The sequence below is a fragment of the Halyomorpha halys genome, unplaced genomic scaffold, assembly GCF_000696795.3.
Source record: "Halyomorpha halys isolate HHAL.00 unplaced genomic scaffold, Hhal_1.1 Scaffold123.1, whole genome shotgun sequence".
Taxonomy (NCBI): domain Eukaryota; kingdom Metazoa; phylum Arthropoda; class Insecta; order Hemiptera; family Pentatomidae; genus Halyomorpha; species Halyomorpha halys.
This window is the reverse complement of record NW_027107023.1, coordinates 723,915-744,373: the sequence shown is the minus strand read 5'-3', so window position 1 is coordinate 744,373 and position 20,459 is coordinate 723,915. Positions and strand designations below refer to the sequence as shown.

At 29.4% G+C, this 20,459-nt stretch overlaps 2 protein-coding genes across 7 annotated transcripts in view; one reads left to right on the top strand and one right to left on the bottom strand.

Annotated features, from left to right (window-relative positions):
- pall (pallbearer) overlaps window positions 1-6,119 on the bottom strand; it is a 7,159-nt gene extending 1,040 nt beyond the window's left edge. The window contains exons 1-5 of one of the 4 annotated variants that reach the window (XM_014416421.2): window positions 5,478-6,119; window positions 4,432-4,680; window positions 3,108-3,282; window positions 1,974-2,110; window positions 1,719-1,887 (exon numbers count right to left, since the gene is read on the bottom strand). In XM_014416421.2, coding sequence (XP_014271907.1) covers window positions 1,719-1,887; window positions 1,974-2,110; window positions 3,108-3,282; window positions 4,432-4,647 — 697 coding nt within the window. In that variant the 5' untranslated portion in view covers window positions 4,648-4,680; window positions 5,478-6,119. Of the gene's footprint in view, window positions 1-1,718; window positions 1,888-1,973; window positions 2,111-3,107; window positions 3,283-4,431; window positions 4,681-4,802; window positions 5,124-5,477 lie in introns of those variants that run through there. The other 3 variants (XM_014416420.3, XM_014416418.3, XM_014416419.3) reach the window with 3 other exon arrangements.
- Window positions 6,120-17,212: 11,093 nt separating this feature from the next.
- Window positions 17,213-20,459, top strand: part of LOC106678100 (pleckstrin homology-like domain family B member 1) — a 180,390-nt gene continuing 177,143 nt past the window's right edge. For 2 of the 3 annotated variants that reach the window (XM_067045389.1, XM_067045388.1), the window contains exon 1: window positions 17,213-17,483. The gene's annotated coding sequence lies outside the window, so the exon portion shown is untranslated. The remainder of the gene's footprint in view (window positions 17,484-20,459) is intronic. The other variant, XM_067045387.1, reaches the window with a different exon arrangement.

Below are 20,459 nucleotides of genomic sequence, written 5' to 3'. Positions count from 1 at the left end.
CATAAAGTTGATAAAGACTGCATCTCCCTTACATATCGACACATTTTGAACATAATAAAATCCTCATAATACTTTTTTTTTTTTTACTTTTTTTATGCATTTCAGAAGCCCACTTTCTTGTCATATCTTTTATTCTTGCTTCTCTAAATTATCCTGCCTGTTTCATTTATATTCGTGTATCTATCTTTTAATTGCATGTGTTACCTTCTTAAGTGTATTTAAATTAATTACTTTATTATTAATTTTCTATTAATTTTTACACTTTTCTGTATCCCCGCTCATTTGGTATATTTTGTTTCTTAATCACATACACACATTGTATCACATTATTTTATACTTTACTTTTCCTTTTTTTTTTTTTTTTCCCCTATTATGTATATTACCATTTATTGCTCACCTAATTTAAATACATTTTTACTATGTTTCCTTTACAAATTATTTTCGTTATTGTGGCATAACTGCCATCCCCACTCCTCCCAATACAAACTGTCACTTTGTCTTTGACTGCCGTCAAAACAGGTATGCATTCTGTCTCATCATTTGATATGTATTTTTTTCTTTTTTCATCTCTTTATTTGTACTTTCTTTAATATTTCTTCTCTTATCTATCTGTTACTATTACCCTTTTCATTTACTATTTACAACCTTTAATTTTTCTTATTATATCTTACTTTTCATTTTATACCCCTGTTATTTTACACTTATGTTTTTTCTTTTTTCCTTTTTGTAACTATAGTGTTTGTATCTTTTTTAGCTCTGACGAAGCCCTGGAACGTGGGGCGAAACGTTGGCTCAATAAAATAGTATAATTATCTACTATTTGAGTTTTTTGACCGCACCCGGACCATATTCCATTCTTCAAATAATAATATGTTCTTTATTTATTATATGTCATATAATTTTCTGTTTTCCTATCAATCATCATTATTGTTTTATGTGATCAACCACAGATTGGTGAGTTTTCAACAAAATATTCTATATATGAAAAGAAGATGGTTGGGGGCGTGGTTAGTAAATAACACAAATAAGTTGAGAGAACTTATTTAATAGTGCCAACATTTTGGCCAGAGTTTCTAGCCTTATCAGGGCTAAGAACAAAGAGCAAGATAACAACCAATGAATGAATGATACAAGTAAATAATTGTACAGAATGAAAATTAATAAAAAATAAAGTGATGAAAAAAGTGGAAAATAAAACGTTTATTTTTAAACTAATTTCAATTTCATAAAACTGTTTGCTCACGAGTTATGCAGTTCACTAATACACGCATATCATGCTCCGAAACTTGGTTATTTCGACTAAGGGTACCTCAGCACTTTTTTTTTTTTTTGAAAAATTGAATTTGACTGAATTGGTGTTTTTCCTAATTCACATAAATTAAATTGAAATTAAGAACATCAAATAAATTAATTGGAGCTCATTATTTCCAGGCCAGACTAATCCAACCAAGTCCATTATCATCATAATACATGTTAGCTGGTGCAGATTAAGTACATATAGGATATAAATCTAGGTATAGATTAAGTAAGTATCACATTAGTTACACAGATATTGTAATGAGGCTGAATGAACAATGGAGAAATAAATTAATCAGTAGTGAAAAAAAATGTTCAATCTAAAAATTTTACAGAACTTAAACAAAAAACCTTGAATGGTTCTGAGAACTGATACATGAGCAAATTACTAAAATAAAGTAATATATATAAAAAGTCATTACCAATAGCAGAAGAATTTCCAGGTAGATCTTTGGCTTTTATCAAATTGGCAGTAAGGTCTCGTAGTTTGGCTTCCCATTCCTCTACGTGCTTGCGCAATTCTGAAATCTCATTCGCTTGTTTATTTATCAATTCAGCTTGAGCCTTTATTTTTTTTCTATTAATAGATTCCTTTAAACAGATAATTCATTACAGATTAAAGACAATAAAATTAATTTTACAATTATTACAATTTTACATCGCTGCTGGTTACTTACCCTAACAACTAACTTATTGAATTCCGCAACCGATACCGTACCACTTGAAGGGTGAAGAGGAAAAACACACAATCGCTGTTTTGGCACAAGGGTCAATTCTTCATCAGCTCGGCTTGAACCAGCTGTAACAAAAATAACTGGAACTAATTTTATATCAAATCAATATCTATAGATAAAAACATGTTACGTTAAATATAAAAATGTACTAATTTAACTATAAATACATAAAATCACTTTAGTCTAGAAATAATAAGGTCAAATTTAAAGAGTAATAAAAAATCAGAGACTTTTCCAGTTTATCAAAACTATACAATAAATTCAGATAATATGGTTTTGGAAATGAAAATTTTAAATATTTAAATTTATGATGCTTTTTCCTATAAATAATAGAATACCTTAAATGACCACTATCTAATAAAAAATTAAATTTCATAGGCAGAGTTTGCTAGCACCTAACAACTGAAATGTGCATAACATCAAACAAATTTTGCAGTGGGTATATATTATTAAACCTACATATGCAATTAGAAAGCAAACGACATTTTTATGTAATTGTGTTTTGTATGCTGCACCTTTCATTGTTTAAGACTTTTTAATTTGCAACATACATCCAGCATTCCTCTATGCCATTATCAGATACAGGTAGAGTTTCTCAGTTTTGGGGAAGAATGAAGAAATCATCGATACAGTACATTACAACCTTCATTTTGATTCCAAAAACTCTTCAGTAAAGAAAATATCTAGGCAAATATTGAGGTTTCATCCATTTTTTATCAGTTGGTAGTTTTAAAACCCAAAACAGTTTGACTAAAAAATTTTCAAACACTATTTTGGTTTTCATAACTATCAACAGATAATAGGTTCTTGGAACTAATATTCACTCACGACTGAACTTAAAAAAAAAATGTTGTCTGGAGGTTTTGGAATTAAGGTCACAATACATCACTACATATATTAACAATTTAATTATGAAAGAATAAACAACATAATGTTTATCAAAATGAATAATTTCTAAAAATATCCGAAATAGGATTGATGAACCACTTAAAGGAAACATACATCAACTTTAAATTGAAGAGAAACATTTTTTATTCATTTTATAAAATCATATAAGTAACATGGATTACAATTTACCTTGTAAAAATGGAGGAACACCCATTGACATTTTTAGAGTTGGTAGGATTTTTTCATCAAAGTGTTCCATTGCCATTGAGGATATATCTCTCAGCTCCTGCAGAATTTCATGAGCACGTGGAGGACAGGGATTATTGGCGACACAGCGTAACACACGCATTATTTCATCAATAACCTAGAGAATTAAGACATGTGATTCAATAATATAATTGAACAACTTGTTCAAAAATATATTAAACCTATCATATTATTAAACTAAAAGGATTATATGGCTTTGGTAGAGGTCATAAAGGAACTCAAAATAGAAAAAAATTATTTAATCCGTTAGTGGATTCACTTTCCTTGATCAGAGCTTGTGAATGTATCACACTAAAATATGTGAAAACAAAATCAAAGATTTTTTTTCCCCTTTAAATTTTGTTCTAGTCTCAACTATGCAACACACAGATAAAGATCCTAATAAAGGAAGATCTGCAATACAGGTTGAAACGTCAGCTGTCCATAAATTACTTTAACTATTTTAGAACTCTTTTCTGACTCCCATCTAGACCACGTTATCCTCTTATTCTAAACACTCAACTGATTAACTTATAATAAAGGTTAAATAAGGTAATAGCATGCAAACATCACTTCGCTCAGCAAGTGAGCATGTACTCATTTCTAGGTAATTTTCCATTGTTAAGTTGCCTACATGTTAATACTACTTTAATTGTATCATAGCTACCGATATCTGTTCATTTAACAGGAATGAATGAACCCCCAATGGATTCTTTTCAGCTGAGATTGGGCATGAATTCACATACAGACTACTCACTTTAGTGTCAAGTTATAACTGACAACCAATGATCAACCATATTCTCAATGTGTATAAGTGAGAACACGCCTGCTGTAATATCAGGTTGACAGTTGTAAACAAGTAGCAGAAATAATAATGTAAAGAACATAAAGTAAATAATAGTTAAAAAATTATGTCTCCTACATTAAGCTAGAGAAGGTAAAAGATAATTATCTTTTAAACGATATTAGCTCTGAACATACTTAATAAACATAATCAGGAGCCACAATTGAAGAAAAATCATTGTCATTTTTGTGAGCCCAAGTGCTTCTAAAAATCAATATTATAATTGTAAGAGCATAAACATATAAATAGGAACGAAAGATATGAACATTGTATATAATATCGGTGGTAGATTATAAACCGAAATAAGAAAAGTATGTCACAACAATAAGCACTATATTGAAAAAATTAGGTTAATTTTAACTTTTCACAAAACAAAAGGAATACTTGTTTTCACATAATCCTTACATTATTTATAAATATTACCTTTCCAGGGATGAAACAACACAATTTAGCATCCATCCATTTCGTAAATGTCATAGCTAGCATTGATAAACGAGTCTCAATAGCAATCAAAATATCACATTGCCTAGCAAGAGGATGAACCCTTCTTTCAGATTCTCTTCTTGGTAACTTGGCTTTAATTGCTTTGAGAGTCTTACCATGAAAACAATCAGCAGCATAATATCCTTTATTCAACATTTTGCTGCCAATTTCGTTAAATTTGGTACAGACCTGAAAGAACAATGAAAATCAACTATTAGTTCTAAAAAAAACAATAGAGTATCTTACAACACTTTTCATTCACATTTAACACAGTTGATAAATTTTGACATGAAAAACAAATAACAACTTACAACTCTATTTTGAGCAATGCTGTCATAAGCTAAAAATGAGAAAATCTTCTCTAAAACTACTTCAGGAAGATTCACGAGATTGATCATCTTAATTTATTGAATTAACAATCAACAAAAAATCAATGAATAGGATAAAACCTTCCAGAAGCAAAACAGGCAAGAAACAAATTCAACATTTTCTGAACAAACTAATAAGACCATTCCATGGAAATCAGTTCGTCTCTCACCATATTCCAGTTAACTAAACCCTACAATGGAACAAAACAAAAATCATAAACAGAACCAAACCAGGAGACAATTGAAAACAAGATTATCGAATTTCCATAGAGATCGAATTTTCCTAGTTACAAAGAGAAAGTTAATCTTCAAGTTTACAAAACATTTTTGTAATTTATGTTCATTGCTATAAAAATGTAAGAAGACTTCTATGGATTTGGAGCATTAACAATTTATCAAACCGATGGGAAAACTTACATTTGCCATTTGCTTCAGAGAAACAAGGGATGAAAAAAAGAACGACATACTACATAATGATGAGAATTTGATATTTCTGACATACTACATAAGATCCCTCGATCGTGGTGTACCTGAAGAAGCGTCCCTTCAATCTAATAATTAAACATAAAATATTTTATAAAAAAATATTTAGAATTTTTTCATTGATTTAAAACAAACCTTATCCTGTTTTGTGGATAATAAATAACGTACAATTGTGTTACATTGAGCTGTTGCTAATAAAACTATGTACCAGTTGTGCAAATTAAATTATCTGTCCGTTTTTCTGTCTCCTCTTCCATCTCTTGCCCTTCTTCTTCTTCTTCTCCTCTACAGGAACAGACTGTCTTTGCTCTATATTGAAATGGATAATACTCACTGAACTTTTCCATCATATTCTTAAAACGATAAGTTTCCCTTGCCTATCAATATTTGCTCCTCTATCAATTTCATGTCTTGCTATAATTAAGAACATGGCCAATGATTGACCGGAAGATTATTCGACGATCTCCAAGTTTCTTTATGCATGTATATTCCACGAATGATGTTTTTATTTTTCAAATTGTTGGCAAATTAGATTGCATTACCGTTGTGGAGGTTATGTTTGTCAAGGGTTGGATTGAAGATGCATTCATTTCCAATTTTGGCAATAAAACCGTCCCAAAATTATTGTTATATCGTTCCTCGGGCACTCATCAAATGCTTTATTCTGCTATAATGAAAACTAGATACCACCTAATGGAAGCTTTTATGTATTGAAAACACAGTATGATTTACAATGGTGGAATACTAACAAGATTATAACATCATTTAGTAATTTAGGCTACTCTATCACATGGTTACTTGATCATGTGGCTACGTGATCACATATCCACCACCTCTTCCCCCTTTATTAATTCAGCCTCTCAGAAACCGAAATCTTTGAAATATACGGGCTTATTTATTAGCATTTTTTGCCTGTCAAATGTCATCATATTCACTCACGCGTAATGGTTTGGACAAGAAAATAGGATCTGAATGAAGTAACCAAGAAGGTAGGGTATCCTCATTGATACCATAGTTCTAAGAGGACGTTTAAAGCATCTTTCATATAGTGTGCAATTCGTCGATGTCACATAAAAAACTTAATTTATGAAGGGATTCTATTATTACTTCTTCCCATTGTTGACTTAAGAGAAATTAAAATTACCCTCTATACTCCCTCAATTGAATCTCTCTATCAGAGAATAGTCCTATGGATTATAAGAGATTGCTTCACTATTTCCACTGGAATGGAAGAATGCAGTCAATTCCCGAGAAAGAAAAGATGATCCTCTATCAGGATCTATGAATGTGAGAAATCCAATAACAGAAAAGAAATGGGAAAGACATTGAATAGCAGTAGAACAACTCGTACCCTATAAGGAAATGCATATGGAATACGAGAATACTTATCATTAGTGACTAGAATCATCACTTCCTCACAAGGTATAGGTATATTAAAATCTATACTTTAACGTTTTATAGAAGAGGTGACCTTAATTAGTTAATTATTAGAACGATGAAATCTCGGCTCAACTTGCTGATGTACGTATGTACTGACGTAACATACAGGATGAAGATAATCCGCTAACTTCGTCACGGATGTAAACCAGGTTTTTGTTCTTAACCCAGTTGTAGCGCCACTGCTACTGTCACCGTTCACCAATCTGGCCGCCGTTTGACCATTGTGGGCCGACATGATGGAACCTACCACCTAACGCGTGAGTACTATAGTCATCAAGCAAACGACGTATATTAATAAATATACTATTTCTCGTGTATACTTTAATTGTACTAATATAATAACAATTTCATGTGTTGTAATATTAATTAATATATTACTAGGACCAATAAACATTACAATAGAATCTTTTGATCAACTAAAAGCTAACATTTTAAATTTATCATCTCCCGATGGCGTTTAATAGCCCAGAGAATAGACTAAGCACAAAATTCACAATTCAAAGTGCGAATATCCGCCTCAATGGTGCACCTCCTTAGGAGGCAGTAAGTAACAATATACATAGTGGATCAAATTATTTTAACTCTATTTTTGGAAATATATATTGGACTTTTATTTCACTTCTGTCTTTTCTGGATCTCTCCTCCTTCCTATACCTTCTGTTCTTCGTTTGGACTCACAGAAGATATATGCAGGACTGGCATATCCATTCACAACAGTAAGCTCATACTTTATGGAGTGAAGTATCCATCCAGCAAAAATGTACGGCGAGTACAGGTACAGGTAAAACCCATCCTATGTATTCATCTCCTTCCCAGCTACCTAACCTAGGAATATGAATCATCGAAACTTTATGATGTAGAGTACCTCATATCTACAATTGGAGTCAGAACTAATAATTACATGCTGCCTCCTCGACGCAGCGATGCTACATTCTGGTGACTCCGGGGTAGCAAGGTAAAATGTATGTAGCTAATAAGGAAGGTAGCTCGACGGAGGTCAAATACTACCTGTGTTAACTAGCTGCACCACAGATCCTTGAGAGGAAATCAGCCTTGATATTCCCTTACCCGGATGATAAATTGTATAAAATTTACAGGGATCAATTTACAATCACCAGAGCATTATCTTTTCATTTTTTTAAAGTGTTTTCAGTTGGGTATAAATGAGTGTCTATTAATCAGTTATGAGTTAAAAATGTCACCCAGCGAGGTGGTATTTCCATTTCCTCTAGCTTTCGACAAACACAACAGTTTCTTTCTCAACATCTGGGTGATGTCTTTCTGTTTGCGAGAGAGTTCTTGAGAAGGAAGCAACACATCGTCAATCTTGATTCAATGTGGCTCTTCAAAGATGAGAAAAATGGAATTGTGGTTTGTTTAAATTTACATTTATCTTTATTTATAATAGTTCATAATTATTTACTAAATTGTAGTCAAGTTCTACTTTTGCAAATCTGCCTTGCCGGTTTACATATTATGACAACATTCGATACCTTCTTGGTTCCTGATGTTGGTGCTCGAGGTTGTAAGCTTCAGCAAACATTCTGGGAGGTCACCACAATCCCATCCCCCATCGGTTAACGGTTTCGCATTTTGAAAACTCAGATCAGGTTAGTCGACGGCTTTATCGTAAGGAAGTACTTTTGATCACGTTGGTTAACGCAATCTGTGCAAGAAGAAGTTCCGACCATTTTATTTGAAGACTTCTTATTTGAAGGCATTTTGATGAAGTCTGTTGACAATTACAAAGGCTTTTTGATCATTTCGGAATCACTAGAGGTGGTTAACATGATTATCTACAATGGCTAGATACTGCGTTAATATATTCTCAATGTTAACAGACTTATTAGTTACATTAAGGAGTAAGACCAAGTAAATCTATCAATGAACAAAATCAAATAATGGATAAAATGCAAAATTATAAAATTTATAATCTGAGAAAGACCAACCATTAACTAATCGATACTAGTGCCAGTTTCCCTCGCAATTTCCATAGAATGGGGGTGTTTGATGAAGATCGTGTGGTAGTTCAAACTGAATTTAATATATCTAATTAAGAAAACATGTTATGTTCCAATGGCAAAAATTTTGGATTTGAAATTGTCCCAAGTTATTAAGAAATGTTAGAAGTGAAAACAAAATACTGTCCTCAAAAAGTAGCTGTCCCCAGAACGTTAGTAACAGAAATATTGCAAACATGCTCTTATAGTAAACAAAATGATTAGAATCAAAATTGCAGGTAATTTTATGAAAAAAAAAATTTAAGTTACAATAGATCATCTTTTCCACTACAATTAACTGGTCTCCTCAATAGGTGACCAAAAAATATATATGCTTAGTCAAAAGTTAAAAAAAAAAAAATTAATGATAGATTATACAAAAATACTGACTTAAACACAACTACAACTTCAATGTAATTTGCTCTGGGTCAATAAAATTTTAGAATAATGCTTTGTTGTTTGGAATTCATATCTGAAAACAAGTATTGATGAATTGAAAAGTGTACTAATGCATTTTCTATGTCTTTTCGGTTTCAGGAAATTGATATCTTTGAGCGAACTACATATTTCTGTTTTGTTTATGTTATGGCACATCCAACAAAAAATAATTTTTTAAAAATTTTTTATTTAACGAAGAATTCCGTAGATCGTCTCTTGGACTGTGATTACTTTTTGACCTCAGTGGTTTTTGTTGGTTTGTAAAAGGACATTAGTATATTAAGTAATCCAGGTTCTCAAAACAATGTTTGAAATACATCCATTAACAAAAGGCAAAAATCAAAACATTTTGTTTCATCAGATCTGTAATTATTTAAGCAAAGCAGTGATATGACTTTGCTTGAAATTCCTGGACTTGAAAAGTTTTCAATCCATTTTTTTTTGTTTAATTGATTTAATTGTGATATAATTTAATTTATAAATTCTTCCATTATATTGTTAAATGTCCTGATATCCAATGTTTTGACTTGGGCAACTTTTAACTTTTGTTTTAAATTAAAAAAAAAAAATTTACTAACTTTTCCAGTTTACCAAGAATGATGCCTAATCACAACTCATTACCAAATGACATTGATTTATTTCACTTAAGTTTATCTCAGCTAAAAAATAAATCATATATATAATTGATCTAATTAATCAACTTTTAATTAATGCTACTTTTTACAATTCGTTGTAATGTACTATATTAAATGATATTTAAGCTTTATTTTCGTTATTATTTTTAATTTTATCTAGATAATACCTCTATTGCTTATAAAAGTATAAATAATTTATGTTGTATATTTTATCAAATCTATATACTTAAAATTTCAATTTATTATTTTATTTGTATGTACACTTGTACCTTGTATAAATGTATTATTAGTACATAATTTTTACTTATCTTCTCATTGCTTCCTATTAATATAGCGCAAACTATATTCAGTATGAACTTAGGTGTGACAAGAAAGTTATGGGCAACGATTAGCTTTATTTTGAACAAAGATATTATATATTGAAATAAGGATTAATGTAAATAAATGTATTTAAAAACAAATCTATTGTTAAGGTAAATTAAAAATTAGTATTATAATTCTATAAATTAAAAATGGAAAATATTATTAATACGTATATTACGTGTGTAGACTAATGATGGGGAGTTAGAACCCGAAATAGAGAATAAGCTTTGGTGATGCTACATTTTCCCCTTAGAAGAAATTTTATTCCTCTGCTGGTGTAGGTTTGTTAATGTTTTTTCTTTTTCTCTTGTTATAATATTCTCCCAAATTGAAACCCCACAAAAATATAGTTCTCTTCAAAAATGTCCAAACTTTTGATGGTGCAACTTGCACAATGACCCCTCCTGGGCATTCCAAAACCTCCTAAGCTGCTTATGAGTTGTTAGTTTAAGTCTTATAAATCATAATTAAAGAAGTTAATGTTTTACTATTTAGCGGGAGGCCCTGACTCTACTAGAGTTGTAGTGCCACAGATGATGATGATGAATGTTTTACTGTTACATTATAAAAACAAAACAAAAAAAAAACCTGAAAACGACCCGTATACGCACAGTTAATATATTGTGTTTTTATTTTAAATGTAATAAAAGAGAAAGAAGAAAAGACAGACCTAGACTATGATGGCTGAATGATTTAGAGGTTGTCCATCTTGGGTTGGAGCACTTGGAGGAGCTGCAGAGAATTATGAGGATGGAGGAGTAATGCTGAGGGAGTAAATGCCTTCTTGGCCATAGCAATGGTCAAAAGTTAGTTTAATTTATAGTATGTCATAAATGTAACATGAAAGGTTTTTATGAAAATGTGTCATAAAAATTTTATTTTTGATAATAATTATGAGAGATAGTTGACCGTGGATGATAAATGAGGAGAAGATGGTTGGGGGTGCGGTCAATGAAACACAAATAAGTATGACTAACTTATTTTAATGTGCCGACGTTTCGGCTAGAGTTTCTAGCCTTCTTCAGGGCTGCTCGCTGAAAAGTTGAGCACCTAATAATAATTAGGTGCTCAACTTTTCAGCGAGCAGCCCTGAAGAAGGCTAGAAACTCTAGCCGAAACGTCGGCACATTAAAATAAGTTAGTCATACTTATTTGTGTTTCATTGACCGCACCCCCAACCATCTTCTCCTCATTTATTTTTGATAATATTTTGAACTTATTTTTATTGTGATTTATTATTGAGAATGGTCAGATTACTGAAGCGTTGACTATTTAAAAAAATAGAGATGAAGTTGGAAACCTGTGTATGACAAAAATAGTTAACAACTATTTTTTGTTCTTTTTGACTGCAACCCTGACCATCTTCTTCATATTTAAAAATGAATTAGGTTTTAAAAGAAGAAGTAATAGTAATCTAAATATGACTGTGAAAATAATAAGATATTGTAATGCCTTTGTCTTGAGAGGGAATAATATTTAAAATATGAGGAGAAAATGGTTGGGGATGTGGTCAGCAAAAATACACAAATAAACAAAATTATTTATTTGTGTTGAATTTCAGGCCTTCGTCAGGACTGAAAAACAAAATGAGATAACAACTGTTTTTCAGAGGCTATAAAAATAAAAATAAACTTGGAAATGTACATAAAATAAATAGTAATTGGTTGATGCTAATAGAAAATAAAATATATCTTGGAGTTTCAACAGAAACCAAGTTTTGTGATGCTGATTTTTATAGAAAAAGCTTGCTTCTACCACCCCGAGGAGGGAAAAATAGATATATAAGTTAAAGCTGAATGATAACCGAATTAATAGCCACAGAGTAAGTGTTAAGTGAACACTTTAAGGTGCTGAATTATTATTTTGAAGAATATATTAAATAAGTTTCATATTTTCTATGAAACCATACCACTACATAAATTATGCCATAATGTAGCATCTCTCAAGTTAATTTACAAAGCATTCCATTTTTCGTAATAAATGAAAAGTATCTTACACTATTTTTTCTCACTCACTCATAAAAACTCTTATTTTTTGCCATTAGAAAAATTATGATGAGTGGGAGGCATAAAAAAAAAATCACTATCAGCAATTAAGGTAGAGGAATTATGTGAAGTGTATTTGAAAAAATATATATATTTTTTCTTATTAACTTTTCAAATGACTTCTATAATTAGTATGAAAAAAGGTGATACTACTTTGTAGTCCTCTATAAACATTTGTCGCTTGGTTTACAATAATGATTGAAATATCATTATTTTAGCTTTCAAATTCTCTAACGATTAAGGTTTTGTTGCAAACACAAATGTTTTCAGAAGTTCGACTAAAAAACAAATAATTAAAATTAGAAAAAAGAAACTTTTCTATAGCTTGAAAAAAATGTTAAATGATAGTGTCCAAGAATTTTCTTACTAAAATTCAAAAACAAGAAAAAAATTATGATTAGATTTAATTTTGATACATAGTGGCAGAACAGTTGCTTTTTTTGTTCTTTTTGCAACTTCAGCGAGAAATGATATACAGCCTGAAAAGTGTGTTTTGTCAGACTAGTAAAATTTTTTGCCTACTTGCTATCTCATATCATAAGTTTAATATATTATGAATTTACTACTGACTTATTGATATGGAAATGGGTTTCACAACCTAAGAAATAAGAAAAGGAAGTTAGATCAAAACACAAAAATGTAAGACAAATAAAAATTGCTATTCAACTGACACACCAGTCATATTGTGAGCCTTGTGCTTTAGCAATTAAAAACTTCTAAACACGACTTATTTTAGAAGGGTCTAACTTGTCAAATTTCATAATATAAAGATAACATAACATTATAATCAAATATAAATAGTGCAATTGATAGCATATAGTGAATTTAATTGTAGAAGTAATTAGTGTTATTTACAATTTTATAGAAGTGGTGATAATAATAACAATATACTCAATTTGAGAAGATAAGAACAATAAAATTTACAAGATATGGTGTAAATAATTAAGATATAAGATAGGTGTATCTATAAAAAATTGATGGTTTAATATGACTAAAAATTGAATAATTTTCAAAAGACAATAAAAATGTGTGTGATTTTTTTCTATTATCTCAGTGTAGTTGTTTAATACATGTAGACATATTTCATCTGTTGTTTTAAAAATGTATTTGACTCCCAACAGATGACTATTGACCATTTATTAAATCTAATAAATAATTTATCAATCTATTACACTGAAGAGTTACTAAATAATTTGAAAAGTAAATAATTAAATTTTATTTTCACTTATACTGACAAATTTATAATTGTTTACAACTTCACCTAGTGTTTAGGGATATTTAGAAGTTTTTATATTTTTATTAATTGAGGACCCGCTAGCTGAGTGGGTTGGGGTGTAGGTTGGGACCTGACTCTGGGGAGTGCTTGTTTCTGAAAGTCGTTGATTTGATTCTCCCCTGGGTCGGTCAAAATTTATTGCTCGACAACCCCAAGTTTTTCTTTTTAATAAGTCCTTCTTATAATGTCTTTATAACATTGTTTTCCTTTATCGATGTTTAGTGGCTCTTGCTCCAACTTTAGGATGAACCATCTGAAAAATCCACTATCTCATAAAATGTACAGTGCATATTATTTTTTTATTTTTACCTTTCTTATGCTTACATAGTAATTTTATCCATATTAAAATACTTTGTCATTAATATGAAACTACTGGAAAGGTAAAAATAGAAAAAAAAAGCTATAATGTATTTTGTAAAAAAAAAAAAAAAAACCCAATAGCAATACATATTTTGTATGTTGATGAATTTTCATATGGTTTATACTGAAGATTGAGGAAGAGACCTGAAATGTTGATAAAGGAATATTAAGTAATATAGATATTGTAAGAAAAACTTTTTCACAAAAACTTACATAAAATATTTTATAATATTTATTTGTGTTTTTCTGATTCAATCGTTCCTATTTTTATATTTTATTTGAATCTAGTTTTTTTGTTTTGTTTTTATTTTCAGTATTTCTACCTAGTAGCTCTATCCTTGAGACAGAGACACAATAAATATTCATATTCATTTTTTGAATGTTTAAATGCCGTAATTACCCTAAGATGTGAAATATGATCAACAAACCATAATTTGAATACTTCTCTAACAGGTGGCACTACTGTTAGAGTAGTAACAAGAAGCACTTGTTTGAATGTAAAAAATAAACATCAAGTTAAAGTTAATAGAGAACCAAGGAAACTTTTAGAAACAATGTAAAGTCACAGGTTTGTTTTAATATGTTTTTCTTTTTTTTTAATTTAAAAAGATATTATTCTTATTCTTGTTTATGTCAGTCAATTAAATAAATATTAGACAGGAAGTGATCCTGAATTTCATTTAAAAATAAATTAGTAAGAGAGCATCTTTCTATCAAATCTTTAAAAATAAAGGTATTTCATTCTTTTGCAAATAATTTTTAATAAAAGTAAAGTAAATGATATAAAGTTTATTTTTCATTTTGTTATTCATTAGTTGCTGAGAAAGTTACTATTATCACACGCTAAAAAGCTTTTTTATGGCTGTCCATTTTAAAAGTGATAACAAGTAGGCATTCAAAATTTATTTATTAGATTAATCTAAATAGATTTAGAAGACATTAGAACCACATTTTTAAACCTATATTGTACCTAGTAATAGCAATTTTTTAACATGGTGCTTTTTTAGTCATGTTTGCCATTTTCAGACTATCTACTAAACATTCTTTCACGATAGTCTCTAAAACCATAAATACTTCATACAATTAAAAAATATATAATTATGAGAGATAGTTGACTGTGGATGATAAATGAGGAGAAGATGGTTGCGGGTGCGGTCAATGAAAAACACAAATAAGTATGATTAACTTATTTTAATGTGCCGATGTTTCGGCTAGAGTTTCTAGCCTTCTTCAGGGCTTTTAAACAGGACTGTTAAACAGCCCTGAAGAAGGCTAGAAACTCTAGCCGAAACGTCGGCACATTAAAATAAGTTAATCATACTTATTTGTGTTTTTCATTGACCGCACCCCCAACCATCTTCTCCTCATAAAAAATTTATATATTTAAACAATATGTTTAATTGAAAAATTTGGTAAAATGTTGCTGTAAAGAATGTGGATTTAAAAATATTGTTCTAATTTCTTCTCAATCTATTTAGATTAATATCATAAATGTTTACTTTATTCTGTCTGTTGCATTAAAAAAACTCATTTTGAATTCCATCAGATGAGAACATGATTTAATAAAAGAATCCTTTGCATGAGAAACATAATTAATAAGGAGTACTACCTTTTTCTACCGTGGGTATTTGAAGGTCCAAAATGAGATACTTATCTTTTGGTCAAAATGAAGTTATGTATTTAATTTATGAATTTTTAAAATCCACAATTGCCTTAAGGATCAAAATTAAAAACTGAAAACATAATGGTTCTTAATCCATGTATTTTTTATCTTCTTTGACTTTTGAGGATATTGTGTCCGCTCTGTTTTTTTTTCTTAACAGCACATCTATAACTGTGTACAATCAATTAGTTTAATTTATAATTATTGATAGAAAAAACAGTCAATAAACAAATGAGTATTTTAAAATTATTTTGTATTTACTTAATATGTCAAACGTCCTAGAAGAGAAAAAAATATACAGATTAAAACTTTATTATATTTATTTTCAGGAATCAATTTTCACTCTTTATTCACTTCTTTATTCTTTTTTACATTCGAACATTTCAGGCTCCTTTGTCCATTATCCATACTTTACTATTAAGCTGTGGACATTTGTCATTTTAGATTAAAAATCGTGGAAGATCGCTGATTGTGTGTAATAATAAATAGAAGATGGTCCGCGTGCGGTCAAAGAAAACTCAAATAGTGATAAACTATCTTAATTAAGCCAACATTTTGTTCCACGTTGCAGGGCTAAAAAAGATACAAACACATAAGATAAGTAAAGAAATAAATGAAAAAGTAAAAGGGTACACTAAAATATTAAAAGGGGTATTTTAATTTTTCATTAACTTTTTACTTATGTATCTTTTTTATTCCTTACAAAGCACTGCTACATGGGGCGATACGTTGGCTCAATTAAAATAGTTTATCACTATTTGAGTTTTATTTGACTGCACCTGGACCATTTTCCATTTATTAGATTAAAAATCATTTTTATATATTTAAAAAAATATAAGTCCTAATTTTTTTACTAACCAACTTATTTTTTTATCTTTCCTTATTGCTATTATAAAATAATGTTTGCCTTTTCAAATGCACTTCCCTCATTTTGTCCAATTACTTATCATAATTGCAGTGCACTGCACCCTGCATTGAACAGTGGTGCATCTATGAATGACAAATGTTCACAAATTAATAATAGAAAATGGATAATGGGCAGAGAAGCTGGAAATGTTCCAATGTAAAAAAGAATAAAGGATGAACATTGATTGCTGAAAATGAATATTATAAAGTTTTAGCAAATAAACTTTTTGAACTTAGTTGTTCAAGTTAAACTAATTATTTATATTTAAAGTATATATGGATTAAGCACCATTGTGTTTTTAGTTCTTCATTTTTTACAAGGCAATTGTAGATTTTTAAAATATAAGAAGAGTTTGTTTTGTAATAAAATAATTGAATTTCTGGATGGGTTCAATTTTGTTTTTTTATTTATTCACTTTTTATATAAGCTCTTAATGGTTAGTTATATTTTTATTTATTTGTTGTAATCAAAGAGTTTCTGTTATTGTATTAGAAATATTTTTCTGTTGTGATGATAAATAAATTTCTGGCAATTAGCCTGTTTTGTAATAAAAAAAACTTAAGGTTTTATTTATTATTTAAACTTCAGTAATATTTAGAATAAATTATTTTTTTTTCTTATATGACAGAATATTTACAAATTTTAAAGAAGAAAATCATGAATGGACCTGTGATAGCATTAGGCCTAGAGGTGGGAGACTTCGACGGTGGCGCCATCTCTGCTCTCCAGCGATCCCCAAGCAAGTTACAATAGTAGTCTCTACTGAGTGTTGTCGGTAAGGCAAGATTTGTGTCTTCTCTATCTCTCTACTGACAACACATGTGATTGGAGCGGTTTAAATACGATATTGATAGCAAGTTGTGTTCATTTGTTGCCAGCGTTTCGGCATTTCTTAATGGTAGCCTGCCCGTCCTGTAATGTGACTATTTGAGAGTAATGTTTTGAACTGAACCCTTGTTATGTAGTGCCTGGCAGCTATGACTCCTTGACAGTCGGTTATTCTCTGAAATTAAGGTGAGTAAATTTTTTGTATATATTTTTTTCATTATTATCAATTGATCGTTGAAAGTATTTTTCACAATCAATCAACAAGTCACTATGTCCAATATTTATTTTTAACTTAATTTTCATTACAAATACTTTAAATTGATTAAAAAAAAAATTATATGCAGGTAAAACTTGATTAATTTTTGAAGAACCAATAAATGCCTAATGATTAATTCTGATACAACTTAATATCAATTAGGATAAACCATTGCTGATTTCAGAGTTCCATTGATTGCTTATTGCAAATTAATATCACTTTTTTAATTAAATCTTGCAATCCATTCAGTTCAAAAATGTACGATATTTAAATATTGATATATTAAATATTGATAAATTTAAATATAAATTTAGGTTTTTGTAATGCTTCCTGATAAAATGCTAAATACTTTTATTTTTAATATTACATTATATCTACTTGACAATTTACTTCCGTAATTATAAAATACGTTGTAAATATTGTCATGTCTGAGCAACAAGTGTATGCTTTCTAAGAGTATTTACTTTTGAAGTTTCTTTTAAAGTAATGAATTATCTGTTGAGTATATATTTAAATAAGTTATCTCTAAGGTGAAAACCGTATTTTTTCCCCCTGACTACCGCTGTAAATTTTTTGTGATGTTTGCTTTTTAATGAATGTCTCTTTTCTTATCTTCATCTGGGTGAGTTCTCAGAAGGCTGAATGTGCAGTTATACCTGAGGCTTAAGTATCTCAGCTTTATAAGATTAAGGAATAATTATTTATATTCATAATAATTATGAATATTCAATTTTGTATTAATTAACATTTTTCAATTATGAATATTCATAAACACATTTACTTTATGGATATTATGATAATCTGAATTTTATCTACATAATTGAGATCGGTATTTATATGTATATTAGAAAAAAAAAATTATTTTTGCGAGCCTATGCGATATTTTAAATTGTTCATTCACTTTTAACTGGCTCCAATAACAGCTTAATTGAAATAAATTGGGCTCACGAAATTTTCAACGCGTCGGCCTCCTCTTATAGAAATATTTCACTCCTAGGCAAGAGTTGAACATCGGTGAGAAAAAAAATTTAAAAATAATTATATTAAATGAATATATATGTTCCATTAAAAACTATCAAATATTGTTTTTTACAATAGTGGCGTATTTAATTAGTTGAATTTATTAAAATCATGTGTAAGTTTGGGAAAAATTTATTAAAACAATTTCATGAGCAAGTATTATGTTATAATAATATCATCTTATTATCACGAATGCTATAGAATTAAGTATTAAATCGTCGTGAGAAATCTTACATCATTTCTTTTATAAATAACAATGTGTAATCTTATATGAATAGTTAATGTGTATATAAATAATTAATGTTTTATTCTATCATATTATATTATTTATTACAAGCAATTAATATTATTCATGTATTAAATTTTATGGAAAAAAAGTATAAGAAATTATTTTAAAAATCAACCAATTTTACTATACTTAATTTTATTAATGTCGAGGGATTTCTATTGACCTCATTTTAGTTGTTTTCTTTATCTAAAGTAAAATATGAAATGTGTGTATTTATGAAAGAAAGAAAAAAAAAAATTCTCAAAACAACATAAAATATCTCTTCCTACATACTCGGAATTTATCTTATGAAGAAATAAAGAGTTGTCGTAAGTCATTTAGAAAAACTATTGCTTGTTTAAAGGAAAAGGTACACTAAATCAAAAAATGTTTTATCTGAAAATGTGTCTTTATTAATACTTTAGTTAGTATTTATTTAATTTCAATATTTTAAGAAATAAATAAATGGTGATAATTTAATAACATAATAAAATAAATTACGAAGTAGTGGTTTGTTTTAGATTGAAACTAGGTTCATTGGTTTAAATACTATATTTATAGGCTTAATGAATTCTTCAGGGCGGGAATAACTTCCAGGATCGTTAGGTTGAAAGAATTATAACAATTATTGTTGTGGCGTTATAAGAATAAATAAGATAGATTACAATACAATATTTTATATTTACATAATTTTAAAAGTAATGAAAGCTTAATTTGGTCTAATGATACTATATGATTCGTTTATTTAAAAAAACACCCATACTATGCGATATTCATATGGACTCATGTGGATGGGGTAAAGATAACTTGTTGCCTATTCATCAGCTTTTTTATTCTCTGTATTAGAAAAATACTTAGCTAGAATGGGATAGTTATAATATATTGAAGGCATGATGATGGCACGCGGCGCATTCTACAACACAAAGCCTCCCAACCGTTAGGGTCCGAGAAATGTAGACACAAGGTCGCCCGAGATAATTGCTTTCGGTTAGGTCAGAGTCGATTTTAAAAGCCGCTACGGTAATAACGATTTAATGTATCGGAAGATTAAGTAATCGATTATGTGAGTACAGGTTATTTAAGTACTTTTTATTTCTAATAATCATGCATTTATACGAACTTGGGATTATCCGTTTTATATATGATTTGTTATTCATAGGTTTGATTTCCTAAGAGACTAGATGGGAATTTCTCCAGTTTTTGAGTGATGAAAATTAGAGGACAAACACATTTCACGAATGAGAAAATTAGTTTTTAAACGTATTGTAATGATCCGATTTTCCAATATACATGGCCAATCCTATAACGTAAGGCATGACCAAAACGTCATGTTATATCTCTACGCTCACCAAAGAGTTCTATCACGAGGCCAGAATGGAGGGGATATGTAACTATGAATGTTTGCTGACTATTGCAGTCTGCTTAAAAATTTAAAAACCATAAACTGTAGAAATATATTTAAAACTCGAATAAGAACTATACAGTATACTATATACTCATGTTCTATTGATAAAATGTCTCCATGTTTGATTGAATGAGAACTATACAGTATACTATAACTCATGTTCTATTAGCAAACTGTCTCAATGTTTGATTGAATGAGAACTATACAGTAAAC